The following is a 15,932-nucleotide window of genomic DNA, read 5'->3' on the forward strand; positions in this document are numbered from 1 at the left end:
TAGAATCTATCAAAGACAATAGCTTCTTCCTTTTTCTACAAATGAATAGGGAAAGGGCCAAGCCTATCAAACTAAGTATTATGATACTCTAGATTGAGGATCATGCCATCATCTTCAATCTAAAATCCTTCTAGGATTGGTTGATAAATTTTTGTAATGTAAGACTCTAATACTCAATTTTCATGATGCATATCTTCATGTACAAGTCAATCCATACATGATCCATGCAATGAACATGGGTGAATGCCCCTTTGATCTTCAAATGCATCCCTTGATTGTCAAAATGAAAGCTAGCCTTGAACTTCTTTAGAGTAATGAGCTAAAATTTTCCTTCAATAGATTTCACTTTACAAATTGAATTGAGTGTACATCGACCAACTTGGAGGGGTTTGGTAGTGGTAATGTTGAATCTTTGCTTGTGTTGAATGTGTTGGTACAATTGCACCTCCATGAGATGTATGGTGAACTCAATCAGAATGATCCTATCAGTAGGATATCTCGGTAATGTGTATTGTTCTCCTTAAAAATAAACAACTCTTAGATAGGTGAAAGTCAAATATTGAAAGAAAATGCACTCGAACTGATCTACTTTTTTCCAAGCTTCATCTGATACTCTTTTGACTACCAACTCTTTGTAAAAAAATGCACCTAAAATATCTAATGAACATATATTGTACTATTGTATAATGATGCTTTCTCTGTGTTAGTGTAATTTGATCATAGTAGTTCTAGAAGGGGACTAGAGACTGATCTTCTCTGGAAATTCCTGAAAATGATCCCATTGTTGCAACAACGTAGACCAAGTATAAATTCATGTAGAATGGTGTTGATGTACCCACATGAATCAACTATTTTCACAATGTTGTACTTATTAGCTCTCCCAAGAAGATGTGTTCCTTGTTCTCAAAGATCTGGAAGACAAACTTATACATCCAAGGGTTCAATGTTACTAGATTCTACTAAGGAGAGTTATCAAATCATTAAATTTTGTGGAGAAGTCAGATTTGTGTATTAGTTTAGGCTATGTAGAGGAATTGGATCTCTTATTCTCCAACCATATTTCATTGGTATGCCTTAGACAATCCAGTTTACTTTGATTCCATAGTCATAAAGATATTTCTTTAGAAAAATCCACGCATTTTGAAGTATGAGGGACTTTGAAGATATGGTCAATAATAATTGGATCTCGGTTGATAATGACCTTACCATCTGTATCCTTAATTATTTTGATTTAGGGTTGAAACAATGAGCACATCCCAAGATGGACTCAAGTTCCAGAAAAGGCATATGGAAAGTGGATACTGTTAAAGAAAAAGGTTAATTTAATTAAATTACCTTTTCTCCCTTCTTAAGATTTCGCTTTATGTACTTTTTGCATTCTTTATTTAATAATTAACTAATTATTAAATAGCTTTTACCTTGTAGGTTACCCTTTATAACTTTTTAGGTTACACTTTTCAGGTTTTGATCTCCTTTTATAATGATTGATCTCTTTGTAATTCTTTATCTTTTCTTTATTTGAGAATACAATTTGCATGTTTTCAGAGCAAACCCTTGCCTCTTCTTGTCTTTTTCTTCTCTATGACAAGCTTTCTACATGCAGGTATTTGAGGGCTTCGTGGATTTGATTTGTGTATTTGCTCAAATCCTTCATGGTATCAGAGCCATATTTGTTGTAGCTTGTTTGGTATTTGGAGAAAAGGGAGAGCAAGGGTTTGACGGATCAAATATGGAGTTTTTTACGTATTTACTAAGAAAACAGGGGGGGGGGGGGGGGGGGGGGTGGGTCACTAATTTTTGGAGTAGTTTGAGGCCAAATGGACTTCACAGATGGATTCATAAGACATCAAAACCCCTGTCTCCATATAAAGTTTGTCCATTTTGGACAACATTGATCCAAGAGGCAAGAAAATTTGCCTAGAAGGATGTACGGCCTCCTACACATAGTCTGAGGCTTTTTTTTTTTTAAATTTTAAAAATAGGCTGCTAGCCTTTTTTCGGCTCGTAGCCCCGTTTTGTAGCTGGTAATGCCTTTTTTCGACACCGCTATGACCTTTCCCAGCCCTCGGTGAGTCTTTTCTAGGTGTCGCTGTCGGGCGCCTTTTCTGAATGTCGCGTCACTACCATCATCACCTCTGTCTCTACCATACTACCCTTGTGGCCACTACTACTCCACCACTAGTGGCTCTACAACCCTCTAGCCCCTCTTCCTCCTCTGCTCACGTGGCACCATAAGCACCTGCCATGTAGCATTGGTAACACGTGTTAGGTGCCATGTCATTTTTTTTGGGGCCATTGCCATGTGGTAGTCTTTTTTGTTTTGTTGTGACAGCCTCTAGAAAGTCAACTTTAAAGTAGTGAAATGCTAACGTCAGCTCTACATCAGCACTCCTACATGCCCTTTAGGTCCTTTTTTGACCTATTATTAGTTTTTTGGTCGTTGGTCGTAACTTGAGCATACAAAGGTCTTTTTTCGATCTAAAAGAAGTCTCAGAAAGCTAGTTCTGATACAGAGATAGTGGTGTAGGAGTTTTTTTGGTTTTGATGTAGTTTGGTTGCCTATTTTGGTAGTCAAAGATGGATGTTTAGTTTTTCACTCTAAAGGGCATATCCTGATCGTCCCAACTCTATTTTTCGAAAACGTTATATTTTTGGAAAGTTGGTTTAGTCCTCTTTTCAAAAATGTTAGTTTTTCTTACAAATTATGCTCCTTGTTCCTTTTATCATGTTTTTTGATTTATTTCTCTATGGTGGATATCTTGGATGTTTCAGATTTGGGGATCATTTTCGTGTCATGGGATCTTGTTTTTTAGGTTGTGCTATCTATTGTTTTAGCTCTTTGCTCTTTTTGATTATTTTTTATATCATTTGTAAGCATGTTTATGCAAACACACTGAGATAAAGTGCCTCTCCTTGAATTTTTAGGATCTTTTTCATCATTGTGAGTTATTGTACTCGCACTACATTATAAAGTGCCATGGGGGATAGTTGTTTGCCTTTTAGTGCCCTCTTCCTTTGTCAAGTGAGTGTCCCTTCCATGACATTAGCCCCATGATGTGTCAATGAAACATGCATTTATAGGTGTCTATACCTCTTCCTCACTCTCGATGTTCTTGGTTCTTTCTGTTTTGTGGGAGATATTGGCCCACTTCCTTAGTTGCCTGTCACCTCACCCTTATCTACATTAGGGGGGTTCTTCTATTGTTTCTCATGCTTCCTTGGTTCGATTGATTAGCTCTTCAAGATTTGGTGTTTTATGCCATCTGTATTTTTTACTTTAGTTGTTTGCCTTTGTTTGCCTCCTGATTCGATGTATATTACAGTCTTCTCTACCTAGTTAGGTTCTATTTCAGAGGAGGTTCTATAGATTAGCAGTTTCTTTTTGATAGAGTTTGCAGCTTCTACATGCTTTAGTGGTTTTCTTCATGATCGTTCTTTGTTCCTATTTTCTAGAACATTCCTCTAACTGGAGGCTTCTGCAGTCCTTCACTTGGTTTTTAGCTATCTCTTTTTGGAGTAGAGTTTTTCCCACTAGGTTTTCTCTATTTCTCTATTTCATAGGGATTTTTTTGTGATTGGGTACCTCATTAGGTCTTGTTGTCGAGACTCAAGTTTGTTTTCAGCATTGTATTGTAGTTTCCTTGCTCTTTCAGCATTGTTTGTAACTACATTGTTGCTCATCTTAAGAGGGGTGTTAGAGAAAAAGGTTAATTTAATTTCATTAATTAAATTACCTTTTCTCCCTTCTTAAGATTTCACTTTATGCACTTTTTGCATTCTCTGTTTAATAATTAATTAGTAATTATTAAATAGCTTTTACCTTTTAGGTTACCCTTTTCGGGTTTCAATCTCCTTTTATAAGGATTGATATCTTTGTAATTTTTTATCTTTTCTTTATCTAAGAATACAATTTGCATGTTTTCAGAGCAAATCCTTGCCTCTTCTTGTCTTTTTCTTCTCTGTGATAGGTTTTCTACATGTAGGTATTTGAGGGCTTCGTGGATTTGATTTTTGTATTTGCTCAAGTCCTTCAGATACCATACAAATATTACTCCTTTAGATAAGTATCATTTCCTTATTGGTAGGAGCTTTGATCCTTTGCAAGAAATTGGCCATGTCGACATGCCTAATCCATGCATCTAATATTTGATCTAGAGTAGATGAAATGAGAGATGCAGTTGTGTGAGCCAACTCCTTATCATACTCATATTTCATCTTGCTTTTGGATTTTGATAGTGAAAACATATCTCACGTTGCAACATGGAAGTTCCAAAGAGTAAATACATCATCTAAAGGGATTGGATCCATAAAGGTATTAAACTTTGGTTTGTAATAACAGATCTATGAAGGGCAAGGTGTTCAAAGTATTGATTAGATACTTATGGAATACATGTGATGGATGGAAATGAACTAGAAAGCACATATGTTTGGACAAAAGGACCAAATTTGGACTTAGAAAGATGGATTGCATGTGGGAAAAGATGAGCTTTCATTTGTATGGCCAAGAATGAAAGTTGGATGCATATGGATACATGCAAAATGACAACTTTGTTTTTAAAAGTGTGACCTTTTATCAAAATTGGGTTCTCTAGAGGTAATTACATGTGGAAAAAATAAATCATTTTTACTCGAGATAAACATGTAATCAAATTCAAAGGATGTGATTCCACGTGTTGGAAAAAGGAAATTGGAAAATAAATAAAATATGGATCGACATGGAAGATGAAAGCATGTAAATGCACTTGCATTCTTGGGTGGGAATCCTCAACTTTCTTCAAAAAGAAATCAAAACAAACAAAAACAAGCAAGAACAACTAAGAACCAAAAAAACATACCTCTTGCTATTACCTCGAACGTGAAAAACTTCAAGATTTCCCTTTACATGCAATTTTCATTTTTGGAGTTTGGAAGAGTTTTTACATTTCCAAATGGCAGGATTTAAAAACTATTTTAAGACAAAATGCAAAAGACATGGGTTGTATTTGAACAAATGGGCAAAAACAAGCCAACAAATGCAATATTGTAATGAAACAAGTAATAAATACAAATAAAGTTGAATCCTTCTACTTGGAAATGAGCCAAAAATGGAGGAAAGAGAAGTTTGGATGAACAAATCTTCTCCAAAATTGGGTTCTCCAAGTGCAAATACATGCAACTATTAAGAGCCTTTGAAAAATTCAAAGTTGCAAATTGTGATCTCCAAGGTCAAATTATGGGTGTTTTTGCTTGTAGATGCCAAAATGTGGTCTCCAAACTCCTTTACATGCAAAATGATTTTGGAAAATGCATGTTCTTGGGCATTTTTGGGGAGAAATATACCCTAGAAATGCAAATGCATGGGGTGGTTTTTGCATGAAATGGTGAAAAATGTGGATCCTAGATGAAAATGCATGCATTCAAATGTCAAACTGTGACCTCAAGATACAAACACATGAGTTGGAAATGAATGTTTTTTGGCATTTCAATGAAAAAACACTCTTTGGTTGCCTTTATATTCGATGCATTGGTTGTATTTGGAGCAATATGCCTTTGAAATACTTTTCACATGTATGTATTAGCATACAAGATGCAAATCACACCCTTGAGACCTTATTGCATATTTAAAATAGCATGACAATAACACATTTTAAGGGAAATCACACTCTAGGAGATCAAACACATGAAACAAATACATCTATAATGAGTTTGAAGTACAAATCACACTCTAGAAGGGTCTTTGAATGAGATGCCTTGAATGGAAATGTCTCTTTTCATGTAAATTAAACTCTTAGGATGTAAATGCATGTTTTATTTTTGGACCTTTTCATTGGTCTAAGTTAAACATATGTCTCCAAGAGCAAAATCACACTCTATGGATGCAATGACATGTTTTTAATTTTGCCTTCAAGTGCAAATCACACTCTCCAAGTGCAAGTCACACTCTCCAAGTGTCATTGCATGTTTTAAAATATCCTTTTGACTTTCATGCTTTTGGATTGGACAAGTCAAAATCACACTCTAGAGATGCACTTGCATATTTTGGATGTTTGCATTTGAATGCAAGAGCAAAAATTACATTCTTTAGATGTAATTGCATATAACATATTTTAAAAAAGACATGTTATTAAGTTTCACACCTTAAACTTTCTATTTAGCAGTGACTAATTGATTATTGAGTAAATATCACTTTAAATGGGTTAAATAGAATATTTACACTAATCAGTTTACATGTTGTGTAAATATTTATTTAAAAGAAACATTTAACTTATACTTTTAAAAAAAACCATTAAAATAGATCTCAACATTAAATTAGACTATATAGTGCACTATAGTCACTTAAGTGAAAATTTTAAAAAATGACTCAACATGAAAATATAACATAAAGTGCACTGTAGTCACTTAAATCACTTAAATGATAAAGTAACTTAAAAACATAAACACAAATTCACTTTAAGTTATATTTTTCAAAAATGAAATTCCAAATTAGAATATCACGTCCATATTTTAGATATACTATTGAGCTTGAAGAGACCACTGTTTGGGCACTTAAATGGCCATGTCTTTAGACTAATAAGTTTGATTAAGTTCTAAGGTATATCAAATCAAAGAGAAAATCAAAATCAAGAGATTGAACGAAAAAAAGAGCTTAAAGAAAACTAAACAAACACTCTAAAATGCAGGTAAGGACTTTGAAGGCTTAAAAAATCAAGCATAGGCTATTAACATGAAAAAATGAAAAAGGACTTGACAAAAGCCTTCAGTAAAAGGATTCACTGAGAAAATTGGAAATGACTAGTTGATAAATGTTGGCTAGTTAAGTAGTGAATTGTCTCAAAGATGTGCAAAACTTAGTTGAAAAAAGTTTCATACTATTACCACCATTTTGTGATGACAAAATAGAGGACATAGTTGTTTCAAATGTGTGAGTGTTGGTCATATATCTTTTCAATGCTTGGTTGCTTCTAACAAACAAAAAAAGAAACTTAGTGCCGCATGAGGAACATACATTAAAAGACGAATTTATTGAAAGAGAACATACACTTGAGATGGGAGAATCTCTTATGTTTAGAAGAGTTATGTTAAGCGAAAAGGAATTGAAGCCTATGTAGAGAAGATAATTGTTTCCAACTATTGTGCATGTTCGATGGTAAATGTTGTAAAGTGATAATGGATGGTGGAAATAAAAATAACCTTATATATGAATAAATGGTACAAAAGTTGAAACTAAGAAAACTCAAACTTGTCCTTATGGGATAAGTTTGTTTTAGGATGATCACATGGTGCAAGTGAAAGAGTAGTATTGGGGTAGTTTCAACATAGGCCTATATTGGGATTAAATATTATATGATGTGGTGAATATGAGTGCTTGTCATGTTTTGTTGGGTAGACCTTGGTGATATGATGTTGGTGTTATTCATGATTGCTAAAGGAATACTATTTTTATCATCAAACATGCTAGAATATTCACATTACATCCTTTGAAGGATTAACAAATGAAATCTAAGAACCTAAGTATGAGAATTTACTCCTTAGGAGATCAAATTATTTTGGATTAGAAGGTGATAGATTTGCAATAGGTGATTAAAAGGGTTTTAAGGTGGTAGAGTTGTTGAAGCATTAGCCGGGTAAAAATTAACTAGTGAACTTAAAGACTAGTGACAACTAGCTATTGATGTCACAACATGTTCATGCAAAAATTGTGGTATCAAATGAGAAAAAATCCTAGGAATGGATTGAAGGTTGATATTTTGGATGTCAGAGGTGGAGTCTCAGAAATTCTAGTGATGATAAAGGCAGAGACAATCGTAGTACTAAGTTTGATTAGAAACAAAGGTTTTCAAAATAGTAGTAGTGGGATACATCATGGTGGATATTGTTCTATAAGATTTTTGGTCAATGATTACATCAACAACAGTAAGAGTGGTCATGTGAAAAATCATAGCAGTTCTTGTTCTTTTGATGGAGAAGAAAAGTGAGTGAAGAATGAGCATGGAATATACATTCTAAATTCTAACAAATGCTTACAAATTCCTCTTATGGAACATCTTTTATTCAGTCGAGGTGTCTGATGCAAGAGGGTCCTTGGATTGTTGGAAATATTGCATCACCCAAAAATACTCCCTTTCAATTTATCTATTTACTATTCATTTGGACAATTTCCTATTATTTTAGCTTGCAATCGATCCAATTGGCTCATTTTTTGATGTAATCCTTATGGTGTGGTCTAGGCATCATGGATATCCTATGTCTTGCTTTACATACTATTTTGATGTTTCTAGATAAAGTTATCTTAAGATTGGTTTGGTCTCATATTAGCTTTCTTGTTCTAACAACCAGGGCGACGAGTTGGACTTGTGACAAAGAATCATGACATGCGATGCATAATGGCATGTTGTTCTATGTTGTAACATGTTTGATTCACCCTCTTGTCTGCAAGACACATTGTACTGATTTGGGGTGTTCAAGTTATTTGGGGCCTAACCAATTTTTTCATAATATATTTCCTTTGACTTGGAAATTAATGATTAGATATAAGTCAACTTGTGGCTCATGACCTTGTGTTGTAGGGTAGGAGTTCTTGTTTAAGTACTGTGAAGTGTGGCGTGCATGATTAGGGGTTTAGACTAGATTCAGATAAGCAATTAGGATAACTAGAGTTTGTTTGTAGTTACATGAGTTTTGAGAGATGACAAGTTGATAACCTGTAGCAATTGTATATTGACAATGACAATGTAATATATGCATTTTAAACCTAATTTGATGATAATCTAGTGATGTTTCTTCCAATTATGTTCAATGCTTGTTATTTTTTTGGGCATTTTGCTGTTGCATATTCTTGTTGTAAGGTTAGACATCTCCATTGGGGATTCTCTATCCTTGACTGCGTCAACATGGAATGGGTACTAAGAATCATGATTTGGGAACAAAGAAGGATTAAGGAAAAATACAATTGGGGATTTTGGACACCATTGCATTTCACATTGCATGTAAACTGACATGTAGTGAAATATGTAAAAGATAGAAAAATCCCAAAACTCAAAGTGCAATTAACATAATAAAGTTTGACTTAAAGAAAAACTTGGAAATTTAAATAATGATATATTGCCAATATATTATAAAATGCTTAACAAAAATGTGAAATAATAAATTAAAACAAAAAAATTCAAAATAAAACTTAACAACTAAAGACTATAAAGTGAAAACATTCAATAAAAATAAAAAGCTTATTTAAAAACACTACTTAGAGCATACAAATATATTTTTATTAACCAAAATTATGATGAAATTTTTATGGGGTTGATGTTAATTTCACTAAAATGAAATTAATGATAAAAGTCTATTATTATTATTATCACATGCCTATTTTGAATGATTCCATAATAGAAGTTTGATTTGCTCCCCTTTCTTTCTTTTGAACTCTCTTGAGAACTTTGTGAAAGAAGTTATGGATAATGCCAAAATCAGGGCAAAAAGCCTATTCCACTCCACTACGAGCTTATTTTTCACTTGTACCATTTTCACCTTTCTCTCTACCCTTTGAGGCAAATTGTGATTAATGAAGCCTATCATCTTCGAACCTCTCTCGTTGCGAGCATCCTTGATTCTAGTAGAAGGAAATTCTTAGAACCTTAGTCTTAAAGGTGGTTCTAATCAACCTAGCCCTAAAAGCCCTACCTACTCCATTGGTAAGCTAGAGCCCATTAGTTAAAAAAAAGAAAGGGCCTTTTCAAGATGAAAAAATAATTTAGAAACAAAAAAATGAAATTTAATTATTCAAAAAGTGTGGTTTGATGAGGAAGTTATTGAAGCTCAACAAGTACCCATAGATGTTCACTGAGGATTGCTACCCCTTCTGCTGGCAAGGGTAAATATAAAGAGGTGAAGGATTCTGATGCTAAGGAGAATGAGGGTGAGGAGAGTGATGAACTGGAGATAAAAAAACCAAAGTGAGGGTAATGGTGATAAGAACCAAAAGGGGATTGATAAAGAGGGTGCTTTGGAGATTGAGGGCTCATACATTGAAAACTCATCTTCCTATATCTTTGATATTGCAAAGACATGATTGTTGACTTGACCAATGATATGATGTAGGATGAAGAGGACATGAGCATTGAGACTTGTGAGGACACTCATAGTGGGACCTATAACAATTGCATGATTCTAACATGAGATTTGGACAAGTTGAAGACCAAAGTTGTTGACCTAGATAAGAAGTTTACATATATTTTTAGATTTAGCTTGTGAGTGATGCACAAATCGATCACACCCATTTGCTTACTTTAGAAGGAAATGTTGCATTTGAATGTGGACAAAGAAGACAACTATAAGGAACTCTTTAAGTTGCGTATAGATGACTGGGTTTGTGTGCTTACCCAATCTAGGTGCAAAATTAAATGATCTAGTTTATGGTGCTCTATTTATTTTTTGTTTTAATATCGTTTAAGGTTGTTGATACCTTTGGTTTAAGTTCTATAGTTTCTATGTTGCTATTAAGTACTGGTTTTAGCTTAATATCATTGGGTAAGATAGCTCTATTTTGGAACAATAATTTAATTGCTCCTATGCGAGTTTATATAGTTAGTCTAGTGGTTTCTTTTAGTTCATTAGTGAAAATTGATTGTTATACTATTAATGATTTTTGGTATTTTGGTATAATGTTAATGTATTGTTAACATACTACTATTGCTCTCGTTTACAAGCCTTCTAAGATTATTTTGTATAAGCAAACTCCCTTATTTTGCTACTTTTACATATAAAAAACAAATATCTTATAAACATCAAATAGACTCTATTTATATTATACATAATTTAATAAATTACAAACTCATTCATTATCTAAATAATTGACCTATTTAACTATTTACCAATTCTCAAATTATGCAAATATCCAATTATAATAAATAGTAAATATAATATTACAAATCAAAACTTGTCCAAACAATCAAACTTTCACAATGGTTTCATTACATACTAACATTTTTACGAACCAATTTAAATAATAATAATAATCAGTAAATCAAAGAACGAGGGAACATACAAATTACAGAGCAATTTGAAGTCACCCTGAGGAAAAACAAATTCTGAGTCACAGAAATAATGTAAAGAATGGAATCAGGCTACGAAGTTCGAAATTATGATGCCAGCAACAATTTCTTCCACCACAAGACATCAAAAGACAATGCTTTATAACATATTCCCCCCGTTTGCGGGTCACACGCTCAGAACCCTCGCGAAAAACTCACTATCATTCTCACAGAGAAGAACAATGGCTGCTCAAACAACAGCAGGAGCTGCTTCGGATGCAGTTATACAGCAAAAGCGCGCACTTCGTTCGAGGGTCCGCAGAGATCTCAAGGCTTTTGATCCCATTCAGAGGAGACAAGAAGGTACTTGATAATTTCCCTGAAACATTATTCAAATGCTTACATTAATCAATTATAGTAAAAGTGACGTTTTTCAGTTTTTTGTCTTTTGAATTCCCTTTTCTTGGACCTGACACGCGCTTCAGATTTCTAGTATTTGCTTCTGATGCTTATATATTTGTCAGTAGGTATATAATCCGTGGGTGTGCTTTTTTCTCTTGATTAGATGAAGCTGTTCAGGAGCTTGTCTTGGAAGCTCCATGGTTCAAATCCAGCAGTAGGCTATGTGCTTACATAAGTTGTGAGGGTCTAAGAGAAGTGGACACTTCCAAAATAATATCAAGTATTTTACAGAAACCTGAATCTGGTATTTCCCCGAAGGCCTTGCCTGCTTTTTACATTTAATTTATTGTTTTCTCTTGTAACTTTTGTAATTTAACATGATGCTTTTCTAGGATTTATTCAGTAGAGTCAGCTAAGTGGAGCTACCTTTTTTTTGATAGTCTTGAACTGTGTATGCACTGTGGGGTGAGCGTGGGCCATTTTCTAAGATATGTGAACACTTGTTGTGCTGCGATGTATACTGGCACGATTACATCCTGCTGTGGGAAAGCTTGAAGCTTATTGTGAAAATGGGTCGTGGTCCAATGTAAATCTGGATCACATGCGCTAGAATTATGAGTTGTCTTGTAAATATGGTCACGCTTGAATGTATCCCATACCTAACATACCATGCCTCATTTATGCTAGAGCAATGAGCCACCTTATTGCGATGGGAATTTGGGTTTAACAAAATCAGCATCCTTGAATTTTTTGAGAATGGCGATTCGGAATCTAAAACGACAATCTCTGCCTTCTGAAGAGCACAAAATATTAAATAATATAGATCCTTTAGTTGCATACTTTTTTTAACTGGTCAAGTTTTCTTGAATTTGACTACGGCTTTCCCAAACGTGTAGAGTGATGAAGTTATTGCTGAGGTTTTTGTTTGGTGCCAAGGATACCTATTACTATTACTCTTAAACTTCTTGAGTTTTTATTTGAATTAAAGTTTCCCAAATAAGTGTCACAGATCATGAATTTGTTATGGAATGACAATTTTGTTTGAAATTTATAGCTTATCCTATAAAACTTTTCTTGAAGTTTTTTGGATATTTGAATCATGCAAAAGCAAGTTGAGGGCTTAACTTAAGTATGATTTAGGGTTTCCAGGCTGGCCTTCTAGTCATTGTATATCACTTTTGCTAGATCTTGGCAGTTTTTCACATTCATTTCATTTTTAATCCCACCCTAAGGATGGTTTGTGTCTTTAAATATGGGTCTTATGTACCTTCTTGCAAATCTTTTTCCAAATGATGGAGAGAGTGTCACCCAATCAAGCAAGGAAATTTGTCATGAAAATTTATGATGAGTTATTAACCATGCTAGCTCTTTTCACTAGGTAGGTGTTAGTTTATCAATATTGTTGATTTTGTCTGTTGGTTGTATGGAAATTACAGCCTTATAGCTTAATGTGCGGGGCATATCCTCTTTGAACAATCTATCCCCACTTGGACAAATCTTGTTTGGGAACACCATGGCATCAAGCTTGTGGGTGCTGGAAACCTCACTAGGGTAAATAGACATAAATGCTTTTGATGCTAGTTGGTTTATGTGCAAAGCCCTTTTGGTGTCATCTTGCCAGACCTTGGACTTTAGGAACATAGAGCAAGCACCTCAAAAGCCTCCATTTGTGTAGAGGTCCCAAGCTTACCCATTTATTTTTGGACCTTTCTAGAGCAGATTACCAAGTTGTCAGGGCATTTTACGTGCGAAAAACTTAACAAATTTGATATCTCCCAACCCCTGCTTGACCCCACATATAGGGTGGATATTCAAGTGGACCTTACACTGACATGAAATAATCTTTGGACATTGAAGTGGAATCCCTTTGCTTTTCATAGAATGTGACAAGTATCATTTTTCCTAATTTTTTTTTTGCAACATGTCCCCAAACCAGAAGGTAATAGACTGTCCTTTTACACTGTGATCCCCTCCTAAGCTAGCTTTAGAAAACTGATTGTAGTTGGTAAGGATGAGGGATGGGCAACTGTCATTGGTAAGACACTTTTAGTCATGTCAAAAGTATATAAGTACATTGAAATTGATGTAAAACACATCAACATGTTATAAAAAATGAGTCTCCTGATTTTTCCTCAAGCACATAAAGCCAAACCACTGAAGTTTTGTCATCTCATGGCTTTGTTTTGAGTGTTGGGACATCATCAACGACTTCTTCGACCTGTAGATGCTCATGTAGCCTATGGAGACAATAAGTTGCCTAGAGGAAATAGTGGGGGCCAATGTTGCTTTATCTTGTTTATTTTTCCCCAAACCAGTATACTCTCTTTACTAACAAATTTGTGTCCTTAGAGGATGATGATATTCAAACATAGCTTTTTATGGAGGACTTTGCAGCATGAAAATTATTTCTTGGAATGCTTGCGGCCTTCTAGAGGTTTCTCATTTTTTTTGGCTTGGTCTATGGATATGATTTTCCTTCAAGAGGTATTTTTTTTTGGTTTTCTTCTTAAATGAGATTAAATACAATTGGGCTAGATCACTGAGTGTGATAAGGAATGTCAATGAAAAATGTGTTACACAATTTTTAATTTAAAAGCTATCAAATCTAATACAATGGACTGTGGAAATTTCATATCTTCCTTAATGCAGTGTCAAAGTTGAGATTATGGTTTATAGTATCCTCAGGCTTACTTTCTATGTACACAGTTTGTTGATTCAATATTAGGTTGTTATAGATAACCATGAGTCTCATTGTTCTGAAAGGAGCATCACCTGCTTGGGTGTTAATGGTTATCAATGTTGTTGGTATTTACTATTTTGAGTGTAGTTTGTTTCTTCATCCTTTCAAAATGATAAATGCCATTTTTTAATCATTTTCTCCATTTAGATGCTTTTTGGATTGCTCTCCTTGCCTCATCCTATAGGCATCTTGATCGACAAACTGACACTAGTGCATTTTGTTCACTAATTGACATCATAATTTTGCGATTATGTCATAGTTCAAATTTTATAATTGATGACAATCAACACAAAAAGAATATATTGAATTTCAGCAAGATTTTTGCAGGTAAAGAAATTGACCCAAGACATGATCTTTAGATCTTGGTGTTTGAAGAAGACATTTCAAAGTTCTTGAGATGCCAAGAGCTAAGTCAAAAAACATCTAAGCATGGAACCTTGGTCCTGGCTCACCATGAAAGCTAAATAGAAAGATGGAAAAGTAAGGATTTTCAAGCCTTGAGATCTTGCTAACCTTAAATTGAGGAAAGATGGAGAAATAAATAACATTGAAATTGGTGGAGTCAAATCGTCTCTTACCCTTGAGAATTGCTTGCAAGTATCTCTGCATGTAGATCTTTCTCTTTGAAAATAACTATGAGAGGACAATGGCAATTGAAAACAAAGTCTCATGAATTTTTCAAAAGCCATGAAGTATCTTTTCAAGTGTCTCTTGCCTTCACGAGTGTTTTAGACAAATACAGAAGAATATAACTTATGCTTATGAGCAGTGTTCAAGGGCTCACTAGGTACTTAACAAACTTACCAAGTCTAGAGGCAAGCTTGTTAGGATAGTCAAGGGACTTGGACCCAAGTCCTAGCAAGTCTGGTAAATTCACTTTACTTGCCAAGTCGTGACTGCAATGCTTGAGTTAAACATAAAACTTGAAAAAAACCTCCTTTCATTTCATTTGCAAGCACAAAAAAAAGGAGAAAACATTATTGAAGTTAAAATACAATCCATTGAAGCAAAACCAACAAACATATTGGTAAAAATATTGATCAAATTGAACTTGAGCAGGTGCAGCCCTGAATGCATTTAAATAAGCCCAAAGTGAATTAGGAAGAGCTCCTTGTTAATTTGGAGCCTATTGCTGTCAATTTGGAGCTGATTTGAATCTTTTCTTTTTCATTTGTGCGTGTTTTCTACATTTTTTATATTAACAAACCACCCCCCCCCCCCCTTCAAATTGTAGATTCTTGGAATGAGATATAAAGGAGAAAGAAATAAAGATCCATGAAATGAATGTGTAATTGTAAAGTGTAAAGTGTAAACAATAACATTGTAAACAAAAAACAAGTCTGTCTGCTCAAGCCTTATCCTCATCTTCATCCTCAGCCTCAGCCTTTGGGTATCCTGTTTGCCTTCTACAAAGGCATCTAAGGTAGGCCCTAGAGGACTGAGTAGCCATAGACCCCGCATGTTAGGTGGACTCATGATCAACATCAATTGGGTGTGTGTGTGTGTGCTAGAATGTGCTCTATCCTCCTCTACCATAGCCACAACTACAACCTTAAGCCTCAATATCTACTTGGTCAACCCAATCAAGGTCCTTCTCAGTGAAGATTGGATCAGTAGCCTCAATGAGCCACTCTAACTCTAGATCAATCTCTTCTAGAGTGATCAAAAGGGAGTCTTTGTTGAAAATCTATTTGGTCTTAAAACAAAGGCTGTAATGAACAAAGACCAGATCATTCAACCTCTCTGCAGACAACCTATTTCACCTCTTTGAGCGGATGTGCTCGAAC

The 15,932-nt window shown here is 34.6% G+C and overlaps 1 protein-coding gene across 2 annotated transcripts in view; it reads left to right on the forward strand.

Moving 5' to 3' along the window:
- Positions 1-10,931: 10,931 nt before the first annotated feature.
- LOC149538572 (5-formyltetrahydrofolate cyclo-ligase, mitochondrial-like) overlaps positions 10,932-15,932 on the forward strand; it is a 46,342-nt gene continuing 41,341 nt past the window's right edge. The window contains exons 1-2 of one of the 2 annotated variants that reach the window (XM_089799879.1): positions 10,932-11,366; positions 11,569-11,709. In XM_089799879.1, coding sequence (XP_089656005.1) covers positions 11,114-11,366; positions 11,569-11,709 — 394 coding nt within the window. In that variant the 5' untranslated portion in view covers positions 10,932-11,113. The remainder of the gene's footprint in view (positions 11,367-11,568; positions 11,710-15,932) is intronic. The other variant, XM_089799880.1, reaches the window with a different exon arrangement.

This window comes from Cupressus sempervirens, chromosome 9 (genome assembly GCF_028749045.1).
Source record: "Cupressus sempervirens isolate cs-2001-9-10 chromosome 9, ASM2874904v1, whole genome shotgun sequence".
Taxonomy (NCBI): domain Eukaryota; kingdom Viridiplantae; phylum Streptophyta; class Pinopsida; order Cupressales; family Cupressaceae; genus Cupressus; species Cupressus sempervirens.